This window comes from Triplophysa dalaica, chromosome 11 (assembly GCF_015846415.1).
Source record: "Triplophysa dalaica isolate WHDGS20190420 chromosome 11, ASM1584641v1, whole genome shotgun sequence".
In the NCBI taxonomy this organism is placed as follows: Eukaryota; Metazoa; Chordata; class Actinopteri; order Cypriniformes; family Nemacheilidae; genus Triplophysa; species Triplophysa dalaica.
In genome coordinates, this window is record NC_079552.1 from 14,670,753 (window position 1) to 14,684,180 (window position 13,428).

Consider the following 13,428-nt stretch of genomic DNA (forward strand, 5'->3'; position numbering starts at 1 on the left):
AAATCATGTATACACATTGCATTGCATTTAAAACAAACGATAATATTCACTTTAGCCATATCATGTGACCCCTTTAAATCTTGGCTAGTGATTGTTGTAGCAGTGCAGTGCGTTTCAGAATCCCTCCTCCTTCCCCAGCTCCACAGGTATAGATGTGCTACAAGGTGATCACGTAAGCTATGCTGGGTTTATTCATATATTTTATATGTGCAGCAGCTAAGGTTGGACAGATAGACGATGCCAAATGTTTCACTTTCGTCACGTGCCGCTCGCTGCTCAGTGCTGCAGGCTGCAAATCGCGTTGTAAACAAATATGAATAAAGCTAATGGGCATAAAACCTCAAACTGTACACATCAGACAAGCCTGACTTTTTAACTGTGGAGCTCGCACTGTACAAAGTCGAGAGGACGCTCCGTTTTCACAGACCCGTCTGACTTAATAGCTGTATAAAGAAGACGCGTGTCTGCGTTACTTGTGTTGTATAATGAAAACACGCCTCACTTTTATTTTATGGAATTTAACATCAGAATAAAAATACAATCTAGCCTCACTTTATAACTGTGAAGCTCGCACTGTACAGATGATTTTTTTTTAGAAAACCACATTTTTATTTAAATTAAAAAGAATTTCTGGGTCAAATAATTAATAAAAAAGTAGCATAGACGTAAGATCCTTCAGTACTGTATAAAAAGCTTTCCAGGTTAAGAGCTCAAGAAGCTGGAGGATAAAATGTTAATGTGTGATTTTATTCAAAGGGCGACTACTTTAAGTGTTAAAATGTAACATAGAGTTCATTTATTTTGGATGCATCCCACATCTACATTTGTGTTATTTCATGGGTTAGATATTCAAATATTATTCTAAACTGTGGAAAAATATGTATAAAGAGTAATCCTAAACTTTTGATCGGTAGTGTATGTTTAATCATGTCTTGAATGTATATTATAAATATGCAGCTGTATCAGAAAATGTTGTGACGCTATGTGAAATGTACATAAACTTAGAATGCATTGATTTGCAATAACATAACACTCATAAACCCAGAGTCCAACAGAAAGTCCAACCTTTTTCGATTTGAGGTTGAAATGAATCCATGAGGCTGAAAAGTGAAGAAGCAGCCAAAAGGCTCCAGGCATACATGGGAACTCTTTCGGTAGTGTTTTAAAAGCACCCCATCTGGATAGCTCTTGAAGCTGGTTGAGAAATCGCCAAGAATTTGAAGATCTAGTAGAAAGTTGCTTTTTTAAACGAGATAAAATGTAATATTTGTTTAGTGTATTTGTTGCACACGGCATAATCACATAGGTTTGTAGTTTAATTGATTTAAAATTGTTGAATATATGAACTTTAAAGGATGTGTAGGTGTTCATGAAAGTGTCCACCTGGACTATTCCACTCTTAACATTTCCTGGGATCAGACTCTCTATTGATTTGAATTTTCTTTTAACATTAGATGGGATGCCGGCAGGAAGTACTTGAACCACCATCTGTTATTTCAACCGCAAAATTTAGCAAAACAATTTAAATCCATAATGAATTGCACCAGGCAGCCAGAAGATTCACACACAGCGATAAAATAAGATTTAGTTACGGCCTTTGACAAAACTCCAAATAAATGAGATGAGCAATTCAAAAATACAATCACAGACATTCATAACCAGAGATCTGAATCAAGCCAAGAAATGTCTGCCGACTTTCATTTCCCATCTAATCCAAACTGGCTATTTTCTTGCACAATATTCAAAAGACCATTTGCAAAAGACCAAATTTCTCTCAGTCCTGTCCAAATTTTGTACGTTTTGAGACGCTAGATCTGTCTGATGAAGTTACTTATACATCAAATTTTTCTCAGGGATTGGAAGGCTGTGGCTATCATCAGGGAAAGTGTGCATTAATCTGTGTTTGTTTTACAGATCCAGATGGTGAAAAGTGTGAACAATATTCAGACTGCTACAGTTGTACAGCGAACACAAACAGCTGTCAGTGGTGCAGTGCGCTCTGTGTGTCCATCCATAGTAACTGCACTGGTTCACGGGTAAATATATCACGACAGTTTAATAGAGAGAGCCGTGTATGGAAGAACATCTGTATCTTTGAGAGGATCTATTTTGGGGCTTGGCTTTGACATCTCTAATCTGTCTTTTGCCCTGCAGGGGGCGATATCGGAATATGACGCATGTCCAAAGGACAACCCCTCTTCTGCATGCAGTAAGAGGACCAGCTGTAAAAGTTGTGCTACGGATCAGAACTGCCAGTGGGAAGCCAGAAATCAAGAATGCATCGCCCTTCCTGGTAATGGCTTGCCAAGAGCAATAACCGATTCCCCTTTAACATCCAAATTACAAGTGATTCATCTTTGAGATTCAAGGGCGTCTTGTGTGAACAATGGCTTTGTTATAAAGTCTAGTAAGCTGCTTAACTCCCTTTATAGGTAGCAACCTTTTAGGACAACATCCTGCGATCATAAAAAATGCTGTGTAGTATTAAATTCCATACTATTAAAATACATGATCCCATGTAATGCCATTCTTCATACATGCTACTTCCTTTAGATAACTTTCTAGGTTTTTAAAAGTAGCAAACTTCTTATCTTCCTCACAGACATCCAGCAAAACAAGTTTGTGTTCTGTGTGTGTTTCAGGAAACATGTGTGGGGAGGGCTGGCACCTGGTGGGCAACTCGTGTCTGAAAGTGATCTCAGCGAAGGACACTTATGACAACGCTAAACTGGCGTGTCGCAGTCACCAAGCTGTGCTGGCTTCCCTCACCACACAGAAGAAAGTCCAGTTTCTTCTCAAAGAGGTGCAGAACAGATCACTGCAGGTGAGTTTGGATCCATTCGAGTATCACACAGAGTCATTCAGCACGCTCTTAACACTGCTGCGGTTTCCCCTTGTCTTTGTTGCCTTTGGCTTGCTCACTTAAATTATAAACTGAATTCAATTCAATTGTGTGTGTGTGCACGCTTCAATGTGCTGCAGTCGAAAGCGATGGTGACTCCTTGGGTGGGTCTGAGGAAGATCAACGTCTCCTACTGGTGTTGGGAAGACATGTCCCCCTTCACCAACTCTACACTACAGTGGTTACCGGGAGAGCCCAGCGACGCTGGTTTTTGTGGCTATCTAGCAGAGCCTACATTCAATGGACTGAAGGCAGCTACTTGTGTGAACTCTGTGAACGGGAGCCTGTGCGAACGACCAAGTGAGCAAGATAAACATAATCCTTCAAATACTGGCTATTTAACAGAATGATATTTGGTCGTTTTAACCAAACATGTTGCTCTCTCACCAGCCAATCACAGCGTAAAGCAGTGTCGTACACCCTGCGCACTCCGCTCGTCCTGTAGCGAGTGCACTAGCGGGAGCTCGGAGTGTATGTGGTGCAGTAACATGAGGCAATGCGTGGACTCAAACGCCTATGTGGCGTCTTTCCCCTACGGCCAGTGCATGGAGTGGTACACCATGAACAGCTGTCCACGTACGTCCGTCTCTCATTGTGTGCCTCTGATGTTTATCTCTTTATAAATCAAACACTGAACATCGGTATGTCTTCTGTTTATTGTCTTGTAATGCACTGAGACCTTCATTTCACACTCATTCCCAACTGACATATAATCAATTTGAATACAAAATACTAATAAATAGAGCTTTAAAACTGTTAGGTGGTTGAGATTGATCTTCTTGAGCTCTCTGATGTGTTTGTGTGTGTGTTTTATTGTAGCGGAGAATTGTTCCGGCTATAAGACCTGCACTCATTGTTTGGATCAGCCCGGCTGTGGGTGGTGCACTGATCCCAGTAATACAGGCCGGGGACAGTGTATCGAGGGCTCTTACCGTGGGCCAATCCAGACGCTCTTCCACGCCCCTTCATCGTCAGGCCCCTCCCTCATTCCCGCTCCTCAGCCGATGCTGAATGTGAGCTTGTGCCCACTGGAGACCAGTTACAACTGGTCTTTCATCCAATGCCCAGGTAAAACCTGTTTAGCATAAAATTAATTTGTAAGGTTAAGTTTATTTCAATTAGTTGATGCAAAACGTTAATTCAAAGATCTCTAGGTGTCATCTGTTGGTCCTTGATACTGATTGGTCAGTAACAGTAGTTTATCAGGAACATTTTGAATTGAGATGTCATCTGAAGGCTGATCAATGTCTTGGTGTGACTTAAGAACTGTTTCATGTCTTTTGTTCAGCGTGTCAGTGTAATGGACACAGCTCGTGTGTAAACGACAGCGTGTGCGAGAGATGTGAGGACCTCACCACGGGCAAACAGTGCGAGAGCTGCGTCTCTGGTTACTATGGGGATCCCACAAACGGGGGCAGCTGTCAGCGTAAGTGTAAACACCAACTTTGCTTTTGTTTACAAACTGCACTTGTGATTTAATCGAGTCTGAATTTGTGTTGTTCGCAGCTTGTAAGTGCAATGGCCATGCCGGTTTGTGTAATCCCACTAACGGCAAGTGTTTCTGTACCACCAAGGGCATCAAAGGAGACCGCTGCCATCAGTGAGTGCACACACATTCATTCTCATTCATTCTCTCTCTCTCTCTCTCTCTCTCTCTCTCTCTCTCTCTCAATGTCAGCCTAATGAGGTTTTCCCACTCTGTCATTAGAAAGTCATTTGACAAATGTAAAGCATGTTGCTTATCTCTTTCAAACTGTCTTTAATTCTACTCATTTTCACCCTGTGCTCTTTTCTTTGATTCCTTCTCAGGTGTGAGGTGGAGAACCGTTACCAGGGCAACCCTCTGAAGGGAACGTGTTATTGTGAGTATGTCAGTGCAGCTGCAAATGGCTGTTCATATTGTGGCCATTTCAGTCATTTAGTCATTTTCCCAACCACTCATTTTGTCCTTCGCCGACCGAGTAAGATGAAAACTATGAAAATGTCTACATCTTTTCCATTCTTTCCTTTTTCTGTGATATGCAGACACTCTGCTGATAGATTACCAGTTTACCTTCAGTCTGTCTCAGGAGGATGACCGGTACTACACCGCTATCAACTTTGTGGCGACTCCTGATGAGGTTCGTCATGCTGACAAGACTTTACTTTGTTTTTACATAGTCTTACAGACCCCAACCAAACAAGAGCTGTCATCATACATTGATTTGTAAGCAAAGCAAATCAAAACTTGGATTGCATTATCCTATACATTTATACTTGGGTATGTGCAATCCCCTGGGTTAGCACACACAACCTTGCGTTTTTATTGATTCATATCGATTCTTGGGTCACGATTTTTCGATTTTTAGTAACGATTCTTCCTCAAAATTCGAGTCCATTTGGCTGGAATGATGGCGTATGATGTGAGTCACGTGAATCATGTGAGATTTAGAGGCACACCTTAAATCAGTCAGCAATGCATTTGTTCATATTTTCCCCAAAATAACTATAACTGACACTGAAAATAAGTTGATGACAGCAGATTTGGTTCTACTTATTTAAGAAGAGGCAATGTCTACAGAGCAGCTTTGTTATTTATTGGTGTTAAATGAGAGACTGTAATCTGAATTCATTTGAACCAACCGCAATTGTGCTTCTCCAAAAATAAGGAAGGCTTCGTGCTATGTTCTTACGATGATTTTATTGATTTTTAAGGACACTTTTCCTCATGTTCACAACACGTAACGTCATATTAAACTTAACAAAACATTCGCCTGTCGTTCGTTCTTGCTGTGAACTGATTTGAAATGATTTAGCAATGTATCTCAAAGACTCCACAGATAAATGACGTTTCCTAAACTCCTCCGCGGTAAGTTTCATTTTAAACATCTGCTATATCAAATCGTTCGTCCGCGGGCTCAAGAAATCAGTAACAGCAAACAGCAACTCGTAGTAATGCGCTCACGTTGTGTGTGTAAACTTGTCAATGAAGATCTATGACTATCACACACAGCCTTACAATGGTGGTGGGTTGGCGATTCTTCTCGTTTCCTCTCGTCTTTCCACATGAAATAAAAACTAATAAATTCCAAATTTGCAGTTCGCACATGCGCGAGTACTTGTAAAAATGCTTGTGCTTTAGTTTCAGTCTGGATCCTTGGTTTATTTATTTTACCCCTGCCAACGCTGTTGCTGAGCTGAAGCTGTGCGGTCTTTTGACTGCACCGGTGCCGCATGGCTTTGCAAATCACAGCCTTTTTTGTTCCGATAACATCAACAGTTGTTATATTAACTAGAAAATCTATTTTTTTTAAATCTGTGAAAGTGGAGCTGGGGAAGGAGGAGGGTTTCTGAAGCGTGCTGCTCTGCTACGGCACATTTGCTATTTTTCAAAGTTATAGTTATCATTATTCTTCATAGTGTGAATGGTCCTTAAATCAGTCATTCACTTTGGTAAAGCTTTGTGAGAAAATTTCCTTTTTGATTATCTTTGCAGACGAATCGAGACCTGGACATGTTCATCAATGCTTCTAAAAACTTCAACCTGAACATCACATGGGCGACCAGCTTTTTAGGTACGAAGCATCGACACGTTAGATATTATGTTCATGTACCCTGCATGAGCTCCGTTAAATCTGTTTCTTTGTGTCCGTGCAGCTGGGACTCAAGCTGGTGAGGAGATCCCCATCGTCTCTCGTAGCAACATAAAGGAGTTCAAGGATAGTTTCTCCAACGAGAAGTTCGATTTCCGTGGCAACACCAACATTACCTTCTACGTGTATGTGAGCAACTTCACCTGGCCAGTGAAAATCCAGGTGCGACTGGGCTAAGCGGAATGTTGGGTCAAGTGTTGGTTTATGTGCAGATACGCAAATATCATGATTGTGAGATCAAAGGATCTCAGTTTCTTTAAGGTAATCTGTGTGTGTACGTGTTGTCTGAGAGACTGGAATTCTCACTCCATCAATGTTTTCTTTTATTATATTCATTTTGTTTGGGTTAGAAGTCTACATCCAACATTATTTTTATCAATACTGTTTAATCTTGACTTCAAAAGCAGAGATAAGTAAACTTCTGTTTTCTCATAGGGTCAGAGTTGCGAAGCAGTAATATATCACTGTTAGTCAGCTCAGATACAGAGATGGAGAAGTGATGAAAGTAAGACAGAGTAACGGACTAAGTCATTACAGATTTGCTTGCTTTGCATGGGACTGAATGAGAGTAAATATAAAAGTGCTATTTTATGCATCTTAATAAAGACAAGAAATGTCGGAGACTTGTTAATTATTCTGATTATAGTATTCTGTTTTTATGTGTTTGGTTAACATTTTGCGGAATAATAAACCATTAGCTTATTAGCTTTACAAAATAAAATAAAATTTGACTAGACAATATGAATAATATCTGGTAAAACTTGCAGCTATAGATTGATTTGGCATTACTTGAGAGTGCAAGTTGACTATGTCTAATGGGACAAACAAGACAAAAACACTGAAAAAACTCATAAACCATATGCAAATAGTCTAAGTTTTATTGAATAAATCTGGCAAAATGTTTTTTTACAGTATAGAGAGATCAAGTTCTTTTCCTTTGGCCTTTGCTGTCTGGTCTGGAAATGATTTGGCAGAGCTCTCCTTTTCCTCCCTCTCCTTCTCTCCTCCTCTCGTTTTTTCCCTGTTTACCCCCTCCTCTTCCTTTGCTGTTAAAGAGTGACCTAACTAACTCTCCTGCGTTTGGATGCTGAAACTCGGGGTGTGTTTGATTGTCCGTCCACTATTCTAGAACACGTTCTCTCCTCTGCTCATGGAGAAAGGGTGAATTTCAGTCAGGTAATGTTTATTCTCTCGTTCGCCTTTCCCTTCTCTGACTGACCTGCCACGTTTCATCTAACAGAGGCTGTTTGTATGAGCGGGGGGGAAAGGGGACGCTCCGGAGGACAAGGGGGCTGTTGTCAAGAGTTCGGAGAAGAACAAGCAGAGAGTTCGGGCTGTGGAAAAACGCAGTTTTCGAAACCAGCTCTGTAAACACGGCAGGCCGAGACTTGAAGTGTCATAGAGAATGTTAAGTTAAAACACATGCCGCTCTTAGCGAGAAACTGAGGAAAGTGTCTGATAGGAATAACAAGGTCTGTGAGAGTTTTGTGAGCTTTCTGAATAGAGAAGGATTTCTGCCTTCTGTTGCTGCTGTTGTGTTTTCTTTTCGACTGCTCCGTGTGGCCGTGTAGTTTTTGGCTGGTGGAAGGGAAGCGTGTGCATATGTCTGTGTGAGTGGTAGACTGAAAGCTGGAAGGAGCTTTTCACATGATTCTGCTGACTGGAAAGTGCATAAATTCTAGCTGAAAACAGAACTTCATCTTTAAAAAGAAAATAAATCTGGCTCGCTGTAATCTTCAGAGTTCCCTGTAGATTGACTTTATGAGCAGTGTAAACACTGTGGCTTTGTGGCACGTCGATTCTCTTCAGTGATTTATTGATGATTTATGGGTGTCAGTTATATTGCTCATATTTAAGATTATTTAAGAGCTCTTTCAACTCCTAAACCTAATTTTAAAACTTTATCTTCAGCTCATTTTATGTTTGTGTTAACTCAAATCTTTCGGCTTGAGTATCATCAGACTTGCATCTGTACTATGTACCGACGATGTTTGTTTAGGCTCTTTTAACTTTGAGGAATCACTTAAAATAAGTTTTTCTCACCTCATGAAAAGTGATGCTTGAAGCATAGAACCTCATCATTTGCGGCCATTTCGAAACCTATCATTACACCCTAATAACCAATATTACCACTCCAAACATTTTCGAGATTGTCTACAAAGATGATATATATTTAGAAAGATAACATGATAGGGAATGCAACCTTCAACCAGTCGTCAATTGATAAAGACGGGCGGGGCTCTACACAGTCTTGTAAGGTGCTTGCCCACCTGTGTGCATGCGCAGTTGCTGAAGAGACATCAAAAAGGTGTCTTCTGGTGTAATTTAAGGTTAGGAAACAAAAGTTATGGTGCAGTTGTGGTCAGGTTTGATGTTGGATGGAAATATGCTATTTAACTGTGATTTTTGCCAGCGATTTGAGAAATGTCTTTCATCCCCCATTCATGGAGATAGGTCTGTAGTCTTGCTATGGCTGAAACAGCTCTCCTGAGGTGTTGCAAACACGGCCGCCAAGCGGCATGACAGCTGTATATGTACTCTATTGCCTAGCATCACAGCATCGTTACTTCACCATGGCAACGAGGCTTGCATGGGCAAATATGTGTTTATAGGGATAGTTCACCCAAAAATATATATTCTGTCATCAATTATTCACCTTCAGGTTGTTCCAAATCTGTATCATTTTTTTTGATGAACACCAAGAAAGATATTTAAAAGAATGCTTGTAACCAAACAGTTCTTGGCCACCATTGACTACCATAGTAGGAAAAAGTACTTTGTACTTTTTGTTCGGTTGAACACAAAAGAAGATATTTTGATGAATGTAGGACAGCAGTTCTGGGACACTTTTGACTACTGTTGTAGTCCTACTATGGTAGTCAATGCTGGGCAAGAACTGTTTGGTTACAAGCATTCTTTCAAATATCTTTCTCTGTGTTCATCAGAACAAGAAAATGTGTACAGGTTTGGAACAACTAGAGGGTAATTGTGAACTTTCCTTTTAAGATTTGTTTTGTATTAACACTGGTTTGTAAACTATAGCCAGGTGTGCATAGATTTTCTCTCATTATCCTCTAAAACATGACCAATCTATGGTATGTATACTTTGTCTCGTGCGTGAATACACATGTAAGACAAAGGTTGTTGTGTGCATGACAGTGATAAGCCGGGATGGGTATTGTTTTATGTAGTGTGTGTGGGAGTATCAGTGTCCGCTGGAGCTGTGAGTCAGGTCCCGTTTGTCTTTGAATCTGCGAGTCTGAACATGAGGAGGTTCTGCTGCATGAGAGAGACTCTATCGGCGCACAGCATCTGCTGAATGAATGCTCTGTGTGAATTCATCCTTCATGCTGAACGTCTGTCATGCTCTCTTTTACCCCGTTCTCTCGCTTACTCCCTCCCTCGAACTCCTGAGCTTATTTGGAAATGCCTGGAGGAGAAAAGCAGGTAAAGATGGTGAGGAAATGATGGTATTGAAATGGATACATCTTTTCTGTCCGTTTTAGCCACTACACAGTAGACCAAAGGGCTGTACACAGTAAATACACATAAAATAATAAAATAAAATAAAACAACCAATGAAAAAGAAAACATAAACAAATGTTACAAACGTCGGGTCAGTCAGTAAAAGCCTCAGTACTCCTTGAAGCAGAGGACAGGAAGTGATGCAACTTTGAAGTAATGCACTGAGGCAACTTATGATTTTTTAGATAACTCTATATCGCAGTGTCTCTGCATCACATACAATGTGTTCTTTTATGCTGTGATTTCTTTTTTTCATGTTGCTTATTCAAGTGTCATTATCGTTTTTTTAACCCCCATCTCAACCACCTCGTCTCTCTTCCAGTTATTGAAATTCCAACATAATATGTGCCAAAGATAATGTGATTGCTTGTTATAATTAGATTTGTAATGGCTCTGTTTTGTTAAACGTGTATAGAGAGAGAGAGAGAGAGCAAGAGAAAAAGTTGTGTATCAGCAGGGGGCACTATTGGTACAGTCAAGAACGAAACATTTGTTTCAGTGTCCTGTTTAGATACATGTACACACACACACAAACATGTACATGAACGTTATTGTCACCGTTAACACACCTGTTTCTCTTTTTTTTTAGATTGCTTTCTCTCAACACAGTAACTTCATGGATCTGGTACAGTTCTTTGTCACGTTCTTCAGGTGAGTGTCGTAAAGAATCATTGACATGATAACAACATGATTTATTACAAACATATAAGGATCCAGTGGAAAAATGAAAGCCATAAATATTCTTCGACATACTTTAGTGTGAATCTGAATGATGTACGTTTTTATGGAATTGGTTGGAGCAAATGTGAGTGTTTGGGGTGTGATGTAGCTCTAAGCTCTAATTCACCTCTTGAAGACCCTCTGTAATATGTTATTGATTCAGGAAGCAGGTGGTGAAAACCAAATATATAGAAAATCCACAGACCTAGACTTTCTTTTTCACACATGCACACATTCCCACACACACAGTAAAAATGACACCATGTGGCTTATTATAATTCGTATTGATTAACATATAGCAGGAGGATGATTAAAAAGCTCTGATTTGGTCATGCATCATGCATAAGATACAAACGCTATTGCATGCACTCACACCATAGACTCTATTAAACATGGATGTTGTGTCCGTGATGCACCCATAGGTTTCTGAGGAGCCTTTTTGAAGCCTAATGTTTGCCGAGCTGCGTGCGCCATTTTAGCAGCGCGTCACTCGTTACAAAATGGATAAAGAGGCAGGACGTGGTTGGAACTGAAACCACCTGTCACCTTGATTATGCAGAATTATAAGGCTTATTATAATCGAAATTGATGAGTCCTAAAAAAATGACCCCTTCAAAGTTATCATGAAGGGCAGAAAGAGCTATTTAGACCCAAGTAATTGTTTGTACCAGGCTTTAAACATTTCTTCTGTAAAGTGGGGCATTTTAACATGGGGCTTAGATTATGCCCTAATTTGGAGCCAGTGTCTAGCGGCCAGTCGATAAATTGCAGTTTAAGTCACTTCCTTGTTGGTTTCACGAGAGAGTCCTGAAGGTTGCCGCTTGAAGAACACACATAACATTCATACACTTACCAATGGCTGTGGTGGACAACAGTTCCTCATTAGTTATGTCAACTTAACCATGACAAATGACTTTAACTCCACACTCTCCATAGTGTGTGTGATGTGTGTGATCTGTTCACAGATCCGAATTGAATTAATTTCAGCTCTGCGCCTGCAGTTGTGCAGTATAAATTTGCAACAACACATTTACGGCTTTTTTGTGACAAACATTCAGCAGAGTTCTCCTATTCCCAAGTCGCATTCATGAGCCCTGGGCTTGTTTCTATGAGAATATGACACCCCTGATCTTTAGCACACCGTGGATAGGGAGCTACCTCTAATCCATTAAACATAAGCAGCCTTGGTTCCTGGAGATACGACTCTGGCATTGCACGTTGGAACACGGTTGTTTAATTGTTTCCAAGTTAACATCCAAAAACCTAATTGATCGTTCTCTTCCTTTCCATTTCCTGTGCTGTGTGCAGCTGTTTCCTGTCCTTGCTTCTGGTGGCGGCGGTCGTGTGGAAGATAAAACAAAGCTGCTGGGCGTCACGGAGAAGAGAGGTCAGTGCTGTACCCCTGCTGCCAGTAACTACAGACTCTCTGAAAGTTAGAAATCAAGCTTGATTGAACGAAGAATACATTTCGTCGGGTTGATGGTGAAGTCATTTTATGAGACTAATTTTAAGGCACCCACAGAGACTAAAGTGGATTGATTTTATAGGGTTTTAAAAGGCCAATTTGAGCCATGCAGGTGATTATAAGTGCTAACCCGAGAGTTCTTTAAAGGACCTTCTTCACCATCTGGCCTTATGAAGTGCACTCGTCCAATGGAAAGCTATGGCACTATTTTCTGTCTAACACAGCATGGTCATGTATTTGTGCACATTAGTTCTCATCTTTACAAGTTAGTTTTCATAAGTACTGACACTTACTTATGCACGACTTTTACTTATCATCTCATTTTGGGCTGACGTAACAAAACAAAGTCGACACACATAAAGTGTCAATAACGTCCATTTATACAAGGTAAAGGTCAATCTATGCTGAAATGTGATCTGAATCATTAATGTGATTATTTTAAAAGTACAGTTCATCAAAAAATACTAATTCGGACATTATTTATTCACCATTGAGTTGTTTTAAATCTATATACATTTCTTTGTTTTGATGAACACAGAGAAAGATATTTGGAAGAATGCTTGTAACCAAACCGTTCGTAGACCCCTGTTAAACCACTGTTTGGTTACAAGCTTTTTCCAAATATCTTTCTCTGTGTTGATCAGAACAAAGACATTTATACATATTAGAACAACTTGTTGACAAGTCATTTTTTTAAAATCAATAATTTTTTTAAGTTTCTTTTACATATATCCTGTTTTGTTTTCTAACAATTTATTCAAGACAACACGTATAAGTTTTTTACATTGTGTGTGTACGTACGTATGCTGAAGACCAGCGTCCCGTTTGAAGATTTGGGAGACCTTCCGAGGGTCGTTCTGATGTCAAAACTGTAATTGCAAATCAGAAGTGACCTTTTCTCAAAGCGCTCTGCATGGTGTGTGTGTGTGTGTGTGCGAATAATTACACAGAAGTCCTCCCGAGGTGCTCTGAAAGATTTTCCAGGTAAATCCTTCTCTGATAAATATCACAAGCCTCGTGGGAAGAGTGTGTATTGCGACCCAAAATCAAAGATGCGGGGTATCCGTTTATCAGCTGAAATGATAAGATATGCAAATGTAGGCCACTCAGTGGAGATGAGCTGATGCTAACAGACTGCTGATTATTTTCTTTAATCTAGCCAAAGTGCGTCATTCACAGAATTG

General features: G+C 40.1%; 1 protein-coding gene across 1 annotated transcript in view; it reads left to right on the forward strand.

Annotated features, from left to right (window-relative positions):
• LOC130431272 (attractin-like) overlaps positions 1 to 13,428 on the forward strand; it is a 48,384-nt gene that overhangs the window by 20,512 nt on the left and 14,444 nt on the right. The window contains exons 13-26 of the mRNA XM_056760205.1: positions 1,915 to 2,036; positions 2,155 to 2,293; positions 2,643 to 2,824; positions 2,983 to 3,202; positions 3,293 to 3,478; positions 3,722 to 3,970; positions 4,191 to 4,328; positions 4,409 to 4,502; positions 4,712 to 4,764; positions 4,928 to 5,022; positions 6,378 to 6,456; positions 6,539 to 6,696; positions 10,649 to 10,710; positions 12,088 to 12,166. Of these exons, the coding sequence (XP_056616183.1) occupies positions 1,915 to 2,036; positions 2,155 to 2,293; positions 2,643 to 2,824; positions 2,983 to 3,202; positions 3,293 to 3,478; positions 3,722 to 3,970; positions 4,191 to 4,328; positions 4,409 to 4,502; positions 4,712 to 4,764; positions 4,928 to 5,022; positions 6,378 to 6,456; positions 6,539 to 6,696; positions 10,649 to 10,710; positions 12,088 to 12,166 (1,856 nt within the window). The remainder of the gene's footprint in view (positions 1 to 1,914; positions 2,037 to 2,154; positions 2,294 to 2,642; positions 2,825 to 2,982; positions 3,203 to 3,292; positions 3,479 to 3,721; positions 3,971 to 4,190; positions 4,329 to 4,408; positions 4,503 to 4,711; positions 4,765 to 4,927; positions 5,023 to 6,377; positions 6,457 to 6,538; positions 6,697 to 10,648; positions 10,711 to 12,087; positions 12,167 to 13,428) is intronic.